Source organism: Ambystoma mexicanum, chromosome 11, assembly GCF_040938575.1.
Source record: "Ambystoma mexicanum isolate Mex_15411 chromosome 11, UKY_AmexF1_1, whole genome shotgun sequence".
Classification (NCBI taxonomy): Eukaryota; Metazoa; Chordata; class Amphibia; order Caudata; family Ambystomatidae; genus Ambystoma; species Ambystoma mexicanum.
The window spans coordinates 541,652,648-541,670,460 of NC_090934.1; the positions used below are offsets into that span (position 1 = coordinate 541,652,648).

Genomic DNA, 17,813 nt, shown 5'->3' on the forward strand with positions numbered 1-17,813 from the left:
AGCACACTCTACGGAGAGTGAGAAAGGGACTCCAAATTCAGCGATTATTCACTGCATAGTGTTAAAGGAAAAGGATTAAATATAGGGAGAAAAGCATGTTAAATAATGGTTGTGAGAGTACATGGCTAGAAATGAAGAGTGCTGTGCATGTCTATTCCTTTGCTAAATAGAAAAGCATTGTATTAAATTTAAAGTCAGACCATTCACAATCTATATGGTAAAGCAAAACTGTCATGTTTCGGGGTGCTGCATAATTCTGTACTTTAAGAGGATTTTTGTGAGGGACCCAAGTATATGAATTATTCTATAGACCTGTGTTTCTCTTTGTACGTAACTAGGGTGGAAAAGAAACCAAGACGGAAAACTATACATGTTGGGTTAAAGAGCCTGTGATCTTTTGTTATCCTAAACCAACTGGTGTTTTCAATTTGTGTGAAAAGTGAATTGTCAGGAAAGAAAAGCATTTGGGCCATGGAGTGAGGTGGCTTGTCTAGTAATCATTCTTGTGGGATATTGATGAACTAAACCTATATATAAAGTGAAAATGTGTGGGTTTGTGGCGAAGAGTTGTTCCTTACACAATTGCACACAGTTTCACCAATCTGCACCACATTTTGCACAGTTACCCATTAGGACTCTCCGGACATGACTGGCTACATAACAATTGGACACCCAACCCCTTCCCCCAGATTTCAGCACCTTCACAAATGAGACGGTTGCCTGAAATTGGCGCACTATCAATGTGCCCGTAGAAGGAATGGTAATCACCCCTAAACTGCACGGTTTCTGGGACATTTGTACCACAACGCAACAAACTGCACCACGCCAGGGTGAGGCAGCAGGTGGGGAGAGAGCAAAGTAGGTCCCAGTATGCAGCATCACACTACCTCTTGCCTCTACTAAACGTCGGCTCAGGGGTATGTCAGACAGCCACACACACCCATTCTCAGTGCAGTTTACTTCAGAGCGCAAGGCACATCAAGCGATAAGCAAATCGGAATAGTGACCTACAGGATCACTGATTTTCAACAAGATGTGTGTTGTGATGTCTGTCCACAGAACCCGTTCGGACAATGGGTACTTTTTTCTAGTAATATATATTCTTTCTGCGCACTGGCCGGATTCTTGGCTTGCCTACTGCAAAGCGGTGAGGGATAAGATTTCTGTTAAATGAGTCAAAAACAGTGTTAGTGAAGGACCCAAAAATAGAGATTTTGTTATGGTGCTTTTGATTGGAGGCTGGGTGGGGGGTGGAGGAGGACACATTAATGGGGCAATCATTAATGCAGAGAAAATCTCCTACAGCGCCAAATGTTTAAAGAACTTCAAGGTTGAGCAATTCAAGCACATTTTCAACAGTATGCTTTAGTACAAACTATGTGAAAAACGAGAGACTGTGTAGTGGAAAACTAAGGTAACTGGATTCTTTTTGCGAAAGCATGCAGACAGAGCTATACCTCTCCCCCTTCTTACCTCAGGTTTGAGCTGGGCAAGGTCATTAAAGGTGCTCAACTGACTCGTGATCTCGGACATCTCAGCCATGACTTTCATCATGCGTACGTTGAGCTCTGCCAGCACCTCGGACACTCGGGCGGTTTCCATGGCTTCCTGCAGATCCACCAAGTGCAGAGCCTTCCGTTCCTCCTCGTTGGCCAGGCATCGCATGTGCTCAAACTGTTCCTGAATGAAAGTTTTCATTTCACTTCGGGTCACCTGAAGAGGACATGGGTAAGAAAATTGAGAGCCATTATGAATAGCCCAATGGTGTACTCATCTACTTATCCTTATAACTAGCCTGGATCAGAAAATAAGTTAGACAAAGGGAGGGGAGTTTAAATATGGGGAAGGGCAGGGGAGGCTGCACACGTGCACAATGGAAGGGACAGAAGGTAAGTGTTTGATATTGCACCTTAAATCATTCATAATTAGCCTATACGTGTTTTTTATAGGAATCAGAAAACAGGGTCTAGAACGGGGTGTTAATGCCATTAGCACTGCGGGTTACCAAAGCAGTAACCTGGGGTGTTAAAAAATAGTATTTTCATGTAAAGAATGGGAAGAGCGCGGCATCCCATTCATTGAATGAAAATATTGTGTCAAGATGGCCACCATGGTTATGGAAGGCTGGGATCCATATGGAGCCCCTCTTCAATTTCCATGGTGGCCGCAAACAGAGAAGGAGGTAAGTGATGCGGCAACGCCGCCACAATCAGGTAGCTGGGGCTGGGCTAAGTTAAAACAGAAATAAACGGGAAAGGGTGGGCAGAAGATGGCGGCCTGCGGCGGGGGAAGCAGCCTGAGATCAGAGATTTCAGCCTGCGATCCGCAGAACCCGACTGGCTGCACCCCTCCCACCCCCAACCCGGGTGCTAATAAGTTATTGTGCTTCAATTTTGACGTCACAATTCCTGCTGCTTGAGCCAGCAGAGAGCAACATTTCAGAAATCACTGCAGCACTCAACGCGGTGACAAGCTTTTCGAATTCCTTGCTTGTACAATAGGTTTTTGTTACACTTTAAAGCCATTAATTGACAAGGAGTAGTTTATGGTAGATAGTTTAATGTTGAGCACTGTTCGAGTTTAAGATATGTCAGCACATTTCTTTTGCATGTCATTGCTTATTTTAAAGCGCAAAATGAAAACATATTTTCAATACATTTCATTAAACTGTTCAAATGTTCTACACATTAAGAGCTGCCTATTAGCTTTTTTAAATCTAAAACGATTCCATATTGATTATATGGATCAGAAAATGGAAGATTGCTTACATTAGATTATGAAAGAGACCAGGCTTTAAAATGTACTATAAGGAATAAAATACTACCCATCATACGTAAAAATTATATTGCAAGTACCCTCAGAGTTTTGTGACCTTATTTGGTCACATAACTTATTCAGTGACTTGCAATATCCTTGCAATGCACAGTAGAGTTTACTTATTTCTATTTCTATGTGTTTATAACGCGCCGGCAGCCCGCAGACATCAGGGCGCGGAGAACATCCTGAAAGGAAAATAGCATATTAGGGAAGTAGGACAGGGTTAGTTCGCAACAGAAGCTAGTCGGTCATGTGAATGCCAAGTAGACCCGGGCAGATCCGGGAGCTATTGGAAAAGATGCGTTTTCAAACATTTCCTAAACTTGCTATAGTTTTCTTCTAGTCTTAGATTTGCAGGAAGACAGTTCCAGGATTTGGCCGCTCTAATCAGGAAAGCTCTGCCACCACCGACAGCTCGTTTCACCAATGGGACAACTAGGAAGCCTAAGTTGGCTGATCTCAGGTTTCTCGTAGGTGTGTAGGTAGAGAATTTCTCCTTAAAATATTTAGGGGCCTTGCCATGTAGGCATCTATGAACAATTGTCATGGCTTTGAAGAGGACTCGCTCCTCAATTCTGAGCCAGTGAAGATCCTTCCTTGCTGCTGATATATGCTCTCCATACTTGATTCTCTTAACAATGTGGACCGCATCATTTTGCATAACCTGGCAGCGTTGCAGCTCCTTCTTGGTGGCGCCTACTAGCATCGCATTGCAATAGTCCAAACGGGACAAAATAGTCGCTCTTGCGATATTTGCAGCGTTAGTTTCACTTATGTATGGTCTGATGGCTCTCAAGAGTCGTAAGTAATATGAATTATTTTTCTGCAAATAATTTACTTGTGCTTCAGCCCCCACTGATGCTTCTACTAGCATCCCTAATGTTTTAACTCGGGGTAGCAATTGAATTTTAGCTCCTTTTATCATAAACTCCCTGTATTCCTCTCCTAATTTGGATCTTGTCTGCGTCGAGCCAAAGATCATGAGCTCAGTTTTGCTGTTATTAAGACACATCCAATGCCTCTGCATCCAGATGTCAATGATTTTGTAGACTTCTTCTATTTTTGCACAGTCTGTGGCGTAATCTCCCGTCATTTCAAATACCAGCTGAGTATCATCAGCGTAGTTAGTGAAAAACACCCCAATGCTTTCTAATAAGTCACAGAGACTACGCATATAAATGTTGAAAAGCAGAGGAGACAAACTGGCTCCCTGCGGTACTCCAAATAGGATGAGAGCTGCATCAGAAAAGGTGTCTGCCCAGTGAATGCGTGCCTTCCTATCACTTAGGAAGGACGCTATCCACGCTAGTGCTGTGTGAGAGCAGCCTACGATCTTATCTAATGCCACTTGAAGTAGGCGATGGTCCACTAAATCAAATGCTGCACTGAGATCCAGGAGCATAAGCATCCCTGATTTGCCCTGTTCTATTAGTTCTAGCATGTGGGACTGTAGGTCGAGCATCGCTGACTCCGTACTATGTGCTGTTCTGAAGCCCGATTGTTGTGTGTGTAACATCTCCAAAGTCTCCACATGTTTTTGTAACTGATTCGTGGCGATTTTGTCCAAGATCTTCAGTACAAAATTGGAGTTTGTTATAGGGCGTAGGTTGCTGGGGTCCTTCGGATCCAGGCCTGCCTGTTTAACCAAAGGAGTTATTGTTACTTTTTTAATGTTATTGGGCATTTTCCCTTCGGAAAATGATGCATTGATTATTTTAGTAAGGGAAGGAGAGAAAAGCTCTTTATTGTCCAGAATAATTTTTGTGGGCAAAATGTTCTCCGCACAGGATGTAGGTTTCATCTTAGATAGTAGCAGACAGAAATCCTCCTCTGTTATGGCTTTGAACTGAAAGCCTTCACCATTTTTTGGTCGGACTTCTTCCCTGGTACAGGTTTCCGTACTAGTGGACTCCCTTGCCTGTATTATGTTTGTTCTTGCTTTTGATATTTTAGCAGCAAATGCTGCTTGAACTCTCTCACAATCTTCTTTAGAAGGATTGTGAGGTAGAGATAGTGCCTTTGGTTTTTCAATGGACTTGAGAATTTCGAAAAGTTTACTTGTAGAGTTAACTGCTGACTCTATTTCTCTATTGTAATAGTTTAGTTTGGCTTCTTTGACTGCCTTTCTATACTCAAGATCCTTGAGTTTCCAGACATTTCTGTTCTCTTGTGATTGGTTGCGAAGCCAGGCTCTTTCTTTGGCACGTTTTTCTTGTTTCAGAGTATTAATTGCGTTGTTGTACCATTTACATTGGTTGTTATTTTTCCTAACAGATTTGTTTTTAGTGGGGCATGCTTTTCTACTAGTTTTTCCAAGCCAGCGTTATATTTTGCAAGCATAGTCTCACAACTATCATTTTCCCCAAAAGATTCTAGGACTTGCTGTAGACATGGTTTCAGAAGTTCAGGTCCTATATTCTTAAAATTTCTACTTCGGATTACTATGTGTGGGTTATCCTGTCTTTTGGGAGGTGGTTCAAGTATTATTTCAAAGGTAACCAGACTGTGGTCGGACCAAATACACGGCTCAGTAGAGACGTTTTCTGATTGTACATTGTTTGTACAAACCCAGTCTAGCTGGTTCCCTTGGGGAGTGGTAGGGTCATTGTTAATGACGTGAAAGGCCATGTTATTCAAGTTCTTTTCTAAAGCCAATGCTTCTTTGTCAGCCGGATCCCCCCTCCACCTATTCATATCGCCTACTAATAAGGTGGCGGAGTTTACCGAGATTAACTTACTGATTTGACTGGTCACCTCGTTGTCAAAATCTGAAGATAACGCAGGGGGTCTGTAGACCACAATAATATTCAAACATTTATTGGGCGAAAGGGTCAGTTTTAGCTGAATAGACTCTCAGCCCGTACATTCAAAGCTGGCTTTGAAGAAATGCAGCGTTTCTTTTGCTATAACTGCCACTCCACTGCCCAGACCCTTATCTCTGTTTTTATTGTACATAATATATCCCTCTGGGACCGCGGTTGATGCTACAGGGCCAATAGGCTCCTTCAGCCAGGTTTCTGTTAGGCAGATATCTAAATCACTCTCTTTTATAAGATCATGGACACTAAGTGCATGTTTACTTGGTGAGCGCGCATTTAATAGGCCTATTTTCAATCTTGTGTTGACTTGTGTGCCATCTATGCTCGGCCCAGCCTTTTTGTAAGGCTGGTTAGTGGATGGCTCTATTCTCCCTATAACATCTTGTTGGAGTGGAGTGTGTGTGAGTAGCTGAGGGGTAGCCCCTTCCCCCATACTTCCAGACGTTATGGTGGTTTCACCCCTCTCTCTACCTTAGCACAAGGAGAAGGAAGTGGAAAAATCTCCTAAAAGAGGCTCTTCTTACCTCTGGGACCACCTAGCACCTCCTTGCACAGACTGACGCAGACTGTGCCTGCCCGTGCGCGCCGGCGCGTTCGCGCCGGGTTTGAAAAGAAATCCGATTGGAGGACTACAATCTTGCTGGGGATTGTAGTTCCTGCCGTCGGAAAACGCGTGCCAGGAGCAGCGTTTGAAAAGAAACTACTCGCTTTACTTGGAATTCAAAACCCCAGATTACTTCAAACCCAGGTAAGTTAAGCAGGAAGAATATTAACAGGTGAAACAGTATCAACAGCACGTAATGTGCCGGAGCTGCACGTGGTATAACAGAAACTGCCTGAATAATATTAAAAGCACTTCAATAACATTTCAATTAAAATATCTAATCTAAAACCAATTGACAAACAACATGCAATGATTTTTCAAGAAGGATTCTGAAATAGAAAAAAATAGCACTCAAGTGAAACAATTGTATCACAGTCAGGAGTCGAACGCATACGTTTAAAAATCCCAAATAACTGTGGAAGAGTCACTAAAACCACAAGGCTTGGTGGAGAACTCCAGGGGTCCTAGGGAGACCGTTTAAAAATAACAGTCCAGGTAAGTAACTTGCAGTATCATTTGTGGGTGTTTCAGAGTTGAAAAATGGGCCCCATAGGAAATAAGAGGACAAAATGTGTTGGTAACGGGAGGTTTGGCCGCAGTAGATTTCATTGAGGGAGAATTGGTCGAAATTGTGCTGCCACATTTTACTGAAAATGCATGCAGGGTTGGGTTATTGGGGAGAGGGGGGGTATCCCCAAATATATTTGCGGTAAAATGTCCTAATGGAAGAAAAAAAAGGACAAATTAAAAAATATATACATGGCCACAGTAGTGGCCATGTAGTTATGGTTAAGTTGCTGTTTCCATAGGAAGAGCACTTTTTGGGCGGCTTATAACTTCGCTCCCCCTGGACGAATCCTCACCAAACTTTGCAAAAAAAGTATATGGCCCACTCTGATTTTTATTGCAAAGTTTGGTGAGGTTTGGTCCAGGGGGGGCAAAGTTATAGGCGGCGGCCCAAAACTTTTTTTTCCCATAGACATAATGGGAAAAAAACTTTGCCCACAGCCCAAACCGCTGGACGGATTTACACCAAATTTGCAGCAGGAGTGGCGGCTTGGTCCCGAAAGCGTGCTATTCTTTTATTTGGTGTAAATCCGTCCAGTAGTTTTTTAAAAAAAGACAAAAATGTAAGTGAAAAAAATTTGTGATATCTGTGTCCGCTTTGCGGACACACTTCCCTGTTCGCTCCGCGGACATGACGAGGATTGGGCAAGCGGCTTGCGTGATGTCCGTGGACATCTGACGTGCTCTCCCATTGGCTGCAGTAAAGCGTGCAGTGCGTCTTATTTTCAGAGACGCCCGCCATCTTAGTTTATTGTTCGTATATTGGCATCTGTGGCAAGCTCTGCGTTGACTTCAGACTTCACAAGTGATTATCACAACGTAACAAGCGAAAATTCCGATGCGATAAGATCAGAGGACAGCGGGGCCTCCAATGGGGCTGTGTGAGGTTCATGTGGATTACACTTCATGAACATCCCAGGCTGCTGCAGACTTGCAGGAGACACGCCATCGGTACACAGTGGCTTGTGGAGGACCGGATATCCCGTTCCCTCTACCCCCGCTCATTACCCGTATCTCCCTCCTGTAGCCCCCACCCCCGCTCATGCCCCGTGTCTCTCGTTTCCCCCCCGCCCACCGCTCATGCCCCGTGTCTCTCTCGTGTTCCCCCATCCACCCCCGCTCATTACCCGTGTCTCCCTCCTGTACCCCCCCACCCCCCGCTCATGCCCCGTGAATCCCTCGTGTACCCCAACCCCCCGCTCATGCCCCATGTCTCCCTCGTGTACCCCCCACCCCCGCTCATGCCCGTCTCTCCCCTGTTCCCCCCCACCCTCCGCTCATGCCCCTTGTCTCTCGTTACCCCCCACCCCCCGCTCATGCCCCATGTCTCCCTCTTGTTGCACACCACTCATGCCACGTGTCTCCCTGCTGTTGACCCCCCCCCACCCTCTGGTCATGCCCCGTGTCTCCCTCCTGTTGCCCCCCACCCCCTGCTCATGCCCCGTGTCTCTCTCCTGTTACCCCCCGCCCATGCCCCATGTCTCCCTCGTGTTCACCCCACCCCCCGCTCATGCCCCGTGTCTCCCTCCCGTTACCCCCCACCCCCCGCTCATGCCCTGTCTCCCTCCTGGTCCCCCCTACCCATGCCCTGTTGTGTTCTCTTTATACACCCCGCCTTCCCTTTCCATGGTGTCCATCTTGGTAAAAGATTTTCCTTCCTGCGGCGTCCCGGTTTGGGAAGAAAAATCTTTTTTTTACCACCCCGGGTTCCCACTTTGAGAACCTAGGATGCTAGTGGTCTTCATCCATTGAAAAGGATGTTATGGTTAAGTTGCACTAATAGAAACCAATGAAATTCAATGAAAAAACTTTGTTAAAGAGACGTTATGGTTACGTTGCGCTATTAAAAACCTATGATATTCAGTGAAAAAACTTTGTTAAAGGGACGTTATGGTTGCAAGTAAAACCGAAAAACCCTTGAAATTCGCCAGTTATGGTAAACTAAGCAACCATAACTCGCGCCACCACCGTGCACTGCTAACACTAACACCCAGGACATCAAAGATGACATTACAAATGTCATTGATGACATCACTGATGACATCACATGTCTGACGCCCCCCAGAGGTATACTTACCAGATCCTCCTACGTTACAAGATGAGCATACTAGAGTTACAATGCTTGACAGGGTTTTTTCAGATCCATTTCCTAACCGTTCAACACTACTGCTAATTCTAAATTCAGTACCATCTTTATGCCAAGTAAATTCTGACAATATAGCATTAGTATGGTACCCGATTCCTGCTCATCAAGACATTAGTGTTATAAATGTTAATTCTAGAATCTTGAAGAATTTGATATGGAATGAAAGACAAGAATTATATAACGGCGGTTACCAAAAAACCAAAATAGCTCTTCTAATCAAAAAGACAATAAAGAAGCTCCCTGCTGTTCGTGCAAGAATGACTCTAGACCAATAGTTGCGCCTCCACCATCAAGATGGAACTGGTTAAGTCATAAAATAAAGAACAGTCAAAGCCAGACGAATCACTAGAATGCATCATTGGGCGAACTCCATAGTTGCTCCTTGATATCATGGAACACTGGAGGTTTTAGCCATCTTTTATTCAATAACTCGTCAAACTTAAATAAATATGATATAGTGATCTTACAAGAAACGTGGCTCCGCTCTACTCCAGTTTGGGAAGACCACCAAATTAATATTGTTCCGGCGTCTAATCCCACAAGAGGCCGCCCTGCTGCTAGTCTACTGATAGCCGTTCGTAATGACTCCCAGTTATCACTTAGCTACTGGCCATCACCTGACGCTGGAATTCAAGTTACTGAACTGTCTACCTCGAATAATGGTCATCCTTTATTCCCAAGTTGTCTAATAATAAACATCTATTGGAACCCAGTTTCTCCAACAGAATCACAGTTCATTGATAAAATTGACAATCTTTTAAATCTGGCCTTATCGAAACCCAACATCAGGACGATAATAATAGCTGGTGATTTCAACCTTAATTGTTTGTTTCCGAATATTAAATATGCCTCCAGAGCATTTAGACGGCTAAGACTAGTCTCACTGAGAAATCTCACAATGTTGAACGGCTCAACGCCAGACGACTTTCCAGCAAAACCGACTTGGAGTCGGAATGAGAGCAAATCCATTTTAGACTATGTCTTTATCACTTCTGATGCTAACAAGCTGATAGCAACCTTTCGGGTAATAACAACAAAACTTAGTGATCACAACATGCTCGAGGTGTCTTGGTCCCCCCCTTTGTGTTGGTAACAAAGATTACTATACGCCACTGCTAGATATTAACAATGCAGGCAACCGTTTGAAATGGTATCCTTCCATGATAACTAAATTACAAACCAAGAAATCTGAATTACTGCACCCAACTTCTAATCCAACTGATGTATTCTACAATGATTGTATTCAGATATTGAAACAAGAAAAACGTAAAACATACAGTCTGTCCTATACACAAATATCCACGACTAATTTTGATCTCTAATCTCAAAAAAGAATTGAGACATATGCTACGGAACCCTTCAAATAGAGGGTGCAAGGTATTAAAAAAAATCAATTAAAAAGACAATATAAGAGACAAATTACACAAATTATACAAAATTACAAACAAGAGCAAGCAGAAAATATGTTAAAAGCATTAATGACTAAATCATCAGGAGAAATATGGAAAGTTCTTAATTCCTCACCGGATGATGCTCATAGATCGATATTACTGAACCCCATCTCGGAAATTGTATGGATGACTCACTATCAAGCACTCTCCAGAAGCCTATAGAACAAGACCATGAAATCATTTCTGTGCCCATTCTAACTGATTTCAAATTTGATGAATTAGACATTTTAATTTTAATTACGAAATTAAGCTCATCGAGAGCTCCGGACCCTGACCAGCTTACAAATGCTATTCTTAAAGCAAATCCAGAGATGTGGGCTTCTATGCTTAACAAGATATTTATCAGAGTTATTAAGTCAGGACACATATCTCCCTCATGGCAACAGGCCATAATAATTCCTATATTTAAAAAAGACAATCGGTCGGATCTGAATAATTACAGACCGATAGCCTTACTTGATGCCCCGGGCAAGATATTTGCTAAATTAATTCTGAAAGAGTTCTCAACAACCAGTCAGGATTTGTACCGAGAATTGGAACAATGCAAAATCTATTTATTTTATCTACTTTAAAGGAACAAGCAATTTTATCAAATCATCCAATTTTTATTGCTTTTATAGATTTTAAACAAGCATTTGACTCGGTGTCAAGACAAGTTTTATGGGAAAAACTGCTCGCAGTCGAGTGCCCGTCGTATATCAGATTTTTTATATACAAATTTTATTCGAACACAACTATAAGAATGAAATTGACATCCAACGGCCTGTTATCCCAACCAATACCAACTAATTCAGGATTAAAACATGCATGTCCGTTTGCCTCAATTCTATTTAATTTCTATGTTAATAATCTTCACTTAGCCTTTAATTCAGTTTGTTCATTTCCACCAAAACTCGACGATCAAGAAGTTTCATATCTGTTGTATGCTGATGATATTAGACCAAACCCCTATTGGTCTCCAAAGGAAATTAACTGCTCTTCATGAATATGCACAGTCGAACAAATTGATAATTAACTCCTCCAAATCAAATATATTAGTATTTCAACACAAACAACCTATAGGTGATTTTAAATTCAAGTGGCATTTGGGAACTAGCTGTCTAAAACAAGTGCATGAGTATAAATATCTAGGTGTGAACATAAATGCTCATCCGTTAGATCTACCATACATAAGTGAACTCACTGCGCAAATGAGACTACTTGCTATCCAGGGTAAAGCACTACAAAGAAAATACGGGAACTTTTCTATTATTCCTGCAAGAACCTTTTATCTACAGAAAGTGTTACCAATAATAGCTTATGGTAGCCAAACAAAAATAAATCCTATGGCAGTGAAATGGGATGTGCTTGAAGGTATATTTTGGAAACATTCTCCCGGTACCCCGCTGCACTCCCATTTCCTTAAGACATGAATCGGGTCTTATTTCCTTGAATAGTTCAGTGTCTTGGCTGATGTTAGCACTTTACAGAAAGTCCATATTCTCGACTGATGCAAGTAAAAACTTGTTTCCTTTAATTAAAAAAGTGTTAATCAAACCATCGTTTACACCACTGTGAGAATGGAATGAAATCTGTAACCTAATTTTACATCAAGCTGACATTTCTTTAGATCAGCTAATTGAATTCCCGGATAAAGCCAAACTGAAGTTATGGAGAAGTTACTGGATAAACACCATCGATCAAATCAAAGTATACCAAGCGGTTAAGTTAGGTGCCTTTGAATTGCGTGCTATGAATGTGTTACCGCAATACTTGATCAAATTTCCAGACAGAAGATACGCAGATGCTTTTCTACGTTTCAGGTTCAACCTACTTCCTACGAAAGCTAAACTTGCCTCACTGAACAAGTCTCTTAAACTATCTAAAGTATGTACTTACTGTGAAATGCCTGATTCAATTGAGACAACGAGACATCTTTTGATAGATTGTACAAAGCTATTAGATATGAGAAAGCGGTACCGCCATAGACATTTTAAACACCTTCACTTGCTAACTCACGATGAATTATGGGAAGCAATATTCAACATTTCTAATACTTCCTTAATCATAGACATCATACAGTTTTTGAACAAACTGAAATTAATACAACTTTTCTACACTCCAAAATGTTCTAAAGTCGATGAGAATGGTTCCTTTCGAAGATGAATCCGACAAAGTGTACTTTATTGATGAGAATAAGTTTTGTTGACATACCAAATTGGTTGTATAAGATTGTCTTTATTGCTACTCTATATCCATTAATATGTATTGCACCACATGTGATGTCATATGGTTGTTTAATTGTTGCCCTAATCGCTTACTCATTAGTTCATCGTGACATTGTGAGGAAAAGAATAATGTATAATTGAAAAAGTTGTTTATTCAACTGAAACAATTTGCTGAATAAAAAAATAAATAAATAAATTATAAACCTCAAAAATTAAAGGGTGAAAATGCAAAACGAGGAGGGGTCCCAAAAAATGAGACTGCAGAACACCCAAAAATGAATGGACGGCTTGAATGACATACAGCAATTCCTTCTAAGGTAACTTCGCATGATTCCCTCGAGTATCAAAGACTCCCATCACTCACTGACATCTAATTGTGTGATTTTGGGGTGATGTCAATATATAGTACAGTGGCAATACAGCGATGTATAAAAGCAGAGTAACATAACGTATGCAAACTAGCGGGCCCTGTGCGTCTTTTGCTGCAAAGGGCCACACAAATCCTACGATTTACCCAGTTTTATGGAGTAGGTCCTAGAGGTAGTGAAGAGAGGTTTACCAATGCTCATTCTTGAGACACGTTATGCCACGGCTTTCCTCCTTTAAGTGAGTATGAATTTTATCATGAGCAAGGCCCAGAGCAGAGCACTTGCAATTGTTGTAGATTTTAGAAAACTCAAAACACCACCTGACTGGGTGATGAAGATCACTTATTGTGTGCATTAAACCTATTTGTCTGATCGTATTCCATATTTCTCATCTGCTGCAGATACTTTATTTGGTGGGGGTTGGGCTCGTCATGTTGGGCCTCTGGTGGGTTGCGGTGAAGGATGTCCATGACCTCTAAATTGGAGTGGTCCATGCTTGCGGGTTGGGGGGGTTCCTCCTTCGCTGAGGCTTCTGGGGTTCATGGATCCCTTTGTAGCCGTCTGTGGTTGTGGGGAGGGGTTAGGTTTGTGCAGCTCCGAGGAGTGAACTCTTGGTTGAAGCCTAAATCAGGCTTTCAGCATCCAGGAGGAGTGTTTGGGAGACCATTTCCTGAGGGGAAAGGGTTTTTTCACCTGGTGGAGGAGCAAAGTGCAGGTTAATACTGGTGGGTTATTGGGAATTGGTCCTGCTGAGGGCCTGGAGGGGTGGGGCTCTGGTCTTGGGCTGGGCCATGGTGGTTGTGAGATTCTGTGCACCAGGGCTTGCCTTGGTGGGGAACCTGCTGCAGGTCGGTGGTCCTTCCTTGGAGGGGCAGGTGGTGATCAGTGGCAGTCTCTGGGGGGATATGGGTTCCGAGGATAAATGTGGCTGCTGTAGGCAATGGGAGCCTGTCGGTCCTGTGGGGACAGGTGTTGCATCACGCTTTTAGATTGAATCATGATTTTCAGGGGAAGGGTGGGCGATGATCGTGAGAGATGAGTTTTCGTGTTGCATGGGAGTGCCGCTCCAGTGCTGAAGAGGGAGGGATTCACTGTTGGAGTGAATCACTTGCTCCTGGGAGACAGATGTTTTTTTTTCCTTCTGCTTTCCTTTGGCCTTCTGCACTGTGTGTGCGCAAATGCACGGGACTGGAGGGAGTTGCAGCCATCAATGAGCGGGCAGATTGCAGGTCTTTGGGGAAACAACATTGCAATGGGGGGGGTAATAGCCATCTCAACTCCCCCATTCAGAGTTTCCTCTTCTCTTCTCCCAGCTCACTCTCCATACTGAATCTGTTGGTTGTCTCCACGACCATCAGTCTGTCTTCAGAGCAGCCAGAGGTAAGGAAACTGCTCTCCTGAAGACCTGTGAAGACCTGCTCACCAATCTTGGTTCTAGCCTTCTGTCCTCATCCACCTTGATCTTTCCTCTGCCTTGGACACGGTCAACCATTCCACCTGGATCAATCGCCTCCGAGAGAACCTGGGCATCATGGATCAGGCCCTCGCCTGGTTGATCCTTCCTCCTGGACCGTCCCACTCAGGTCCAACTGGGTCCTTTCTCTCCACCACATGTGGTGTTCCTCAGACCTCTAACCTCTCCCATTGGCTTTCAACCTCTACGTGGCCCCTTTAGCCCACCTCATCTCTACCTACCTTCTCCTCTAACTTTCAGTGTTATTCGGATGGCACTCCGCTCTCCTCCAGGCTCCCCTCTGCCTCCTCTTCTCTCTCGCTCATTCCCGACTGTATCTGCGACTCAGGAACGGTGCACCTGCAATGATCTCTGCCTTAATGCCAGCAAGACAGAGATCCTCCTCATTGGTACCCCTGGCTCCCGCTGTCCCTCTTTCACTCTGGCCCCACTCCTTGGGCACTCTCCCTGCCCCTTGCTATGAGGCAAAAAACCGTTGGGGTCATCTTCGACTCCACTCTCTACTTCTCCCCTCACATCACAGACCTCTCAAAGAAGTCACACTATCAGCTGCACCGCCTCAGGAGATACTGTTCCATTTCCTCCAGACGCTCAACGTCTCCAGAGCCCTTGTTCTCTCTAGGCTGGACTACAACAGCCTCTATCGCAACCTGCCTTCCTTTACTGTTTGCCCTCAGCACCTAATCCAGAACAGGACTGCAAGATTTGCCCTTGGCCTCAAGTCCAAGGATAGTATCTCTCCAGCCCTGAAAACCCTTCATTGGCTCCTAATGGCTGCAAGGAACACGTTCAAGGCCCTCTGCATTGTCCACAAGGTTGTCTGGGGCAGGGACCCACTATATCCAACTCTCTCTTCCTAAACATCTTCCTTCTTGTGCCCTTCGCTCAGATACCTCTAACTCTCTGACAGTCAGTCGCTTCTCCAGGCAGAGAGTTGGAGGTGGATCCCTCCCCTCAGCAGGGGCCTCCCTCTAGAATGGCCTCCCTGCCCCAGCTCGAGCAGGACCACCTCAGGTCCAGGAAGCAGCTCAAGACCTTCCTTTTCGAGTGTGCTTTCTCTCTTGCTCTCCCTTGCGGACCACCTGTCTGCCGCGCTAGCTGGTTGCCTGGCTACCCTCTGAATCCATCAGGCACCAGGCTTCCTCCACGACCTGCAAGCACCTGCACTGCCTTTCGGGCCTCTGTGCACTAGGGGCTGTATCTGCAACCCTACAGTCCCTCCCTCCCCCTTCTTGCACTTCCCATAGCTGGCTCCCCCGACTGCACTTACTCAGAGCATTGCTGCCCTGACCACACTTCCCTTTTCCCTCCCCCTGGCACTTCTGCGCTCCCCCCCGGCACTTCTGCGCTGCCCCCCCTTCACTTGCACGATCTGAATGAGACACGCCTAGTACGATTGTTTGTTTCGTCCTCCCTATGTGTACCTACCTTGTCTTGTCGTGCCTAGAAACACTTGTGTACAGGCGTGTTATAAATTACTCCTATCATATCCCACTCATTTGCATGACAGAACCAGAGTGGCTTTGAAGGATTTGGATCAGGCTTTGCTGATGGTTTTGCAATTTACACCCCCTGTTACCATCTGTGACTGGTGTATGGAGCTCTGCGTCAGACGACTGGTGGGCAGTTTAAGAACCTGAAGTTGGAAAACAGGTGGGTGGCTTGCTGTGAATGCTTGCGTTGCTGTGCGTGCTTGTGTTTACTTTTAACTTAACAGTTTATGTTTTTGTCTGAACACCTAATGTATGTACACCCCGTCTCCTCTTTACTTCTGCTGCATGACGACGACCTGGTTCATATAAAAAAAAATGTGCTGCAGTTGGCTGCATGTGTTGTACCGCTAATAGTTAAACGTTCAAGTATTTCTGTAAAGAGACTGCATACACAACTTTTATTATTTGGCCCAGGGTTATACTTGGAATGATCTACGAGGTGAATATTTTTAAAAGCATTCCTCAACATGCAAAGCCAGTGTTACCAAATACCTACCTGTTTGACCCATCTTAAATTTGTACAGAAGAAAAAAAGGAATGTCGGAGGCACATTAACATCATTTCCATATAATAGTCCCTTTTTTGGGAGTATAATTATTTATAATAAATTGTTGGACTATTGAGCGATTTAATATGGAGCAGGGTGTTGCAAGCTTCAGTGATCTGCTATCTGGCGCTTCAAGTTACTTTTCGGACTACCAACGAAGTTTGGATTTCAAAGTAGAGCATGATCTGTGAGAATCCTGAACTGTTAAATATGGAGGATATGAATATACCAGCGCCCCATCTCTGATAACTAGTCTATGGCTTGTTTTGTTCCTCAACATGATTGCCTGTACCTTGTGCGTAACAGTATTAATTCCCCTCCCCCTCTGTACAGCGTTTATACTTGTATGTAGCTTCTGGATAAAGCCTGATTGAGAAGAGAAGGTTGGCCTTTTTTTCAGGTGACAAGACAGTGGCTTGTCATAACCAGCGGGGGATGTGTCCATTATGAGTGCTTATTAGAGCCCTCCGTACTGGGACAGATGGGCAAGAGGAGTGCAAAGGGTCTTCTTGGGCCATAGGACTGACAAACCTATTTAACTGGTTTATCTGCATGTTTTTCGCATTAATTATGCAACATTTACCTTCCTAAATGTAATTGTTAATTAATCAGTGCCTGAACAGCTATTGCACGCCTTCTATCAGCGCAACAATTGTCCCGGTCAGGTCTTTCATTTCCATATCCTCTTTGATAGTTGCATGTGATCATATGACATATCTGCTTAGATTCACATGCTGTGCATATGGTCAGACATCCAGTGGTAACCGCGGAGTATTGCATCTCGTCTTTCGGGGACCGAAAGGGGACGTCGGCATAGGCATGTCTGTAACACTAGCCCTATCGTGACGTGTAGTGTACCCAAAATCCCTCGCGCACCGCGGTCCCGCTGATTGTATTTTTTCTGCCATGAGGGAGCCCCAGGCTATTGTGAGTGAGTACATAAAGAGAGAAAGTTGTAAGATGTCTATGTTCCTTCCACCCCGAGCAGGAAGGGCGCATGTGAATCTAAGCAGATACAATCATCAGAAATGCTATTACTGTGAGTAATGCATGTCTTTTGATGCTTGTTAATCGGCTTAGAATCACAAGCTGTGCATAGACTAGCGAGCAGTACCCGGAGTTGGAGGTGGGTTACGAGAAGGAACAGAGAAAAGATGTCTTAATACTGCTTGTCCCACCTGAGAATCAGATCTAGAATGAGTGTCTAGGCAATAGAGTTTTGTAAAGGTGTGTACAGAACTCCAGGTTGCTGCTTTGCAAATGGACTCTAGGGGAACATTTGCAATGAATGCTATGGAAGCCCCAGTGCCCCGAGTAGAG

At 44.0% G+C, this 17,813-nt stretch overlaps 1 protein-coding gene across 1 annotated transcript in view; it reads right to left on the bottom strand.

Annotated features, from left to right (window-relative positions):
- TRIM44 (tripartite motif containing 44) overlaps positions 1-17,813 on the bottom strand; it is an 886,456-nt gene that overhangs the window by 575,556 nt on the left and 293,087 nt on the right. Inside the window, exon 3 of the mRNA XM_069623358.1 lies at positions 1,474-1,713. Coding sequence (XP_069479459.1) covers positions 1,474-1,713 — 240 coding nt within the window. The remainder of the gene's footprint in view (positions 1-1,473; positions 1,714-17,813) is intronic.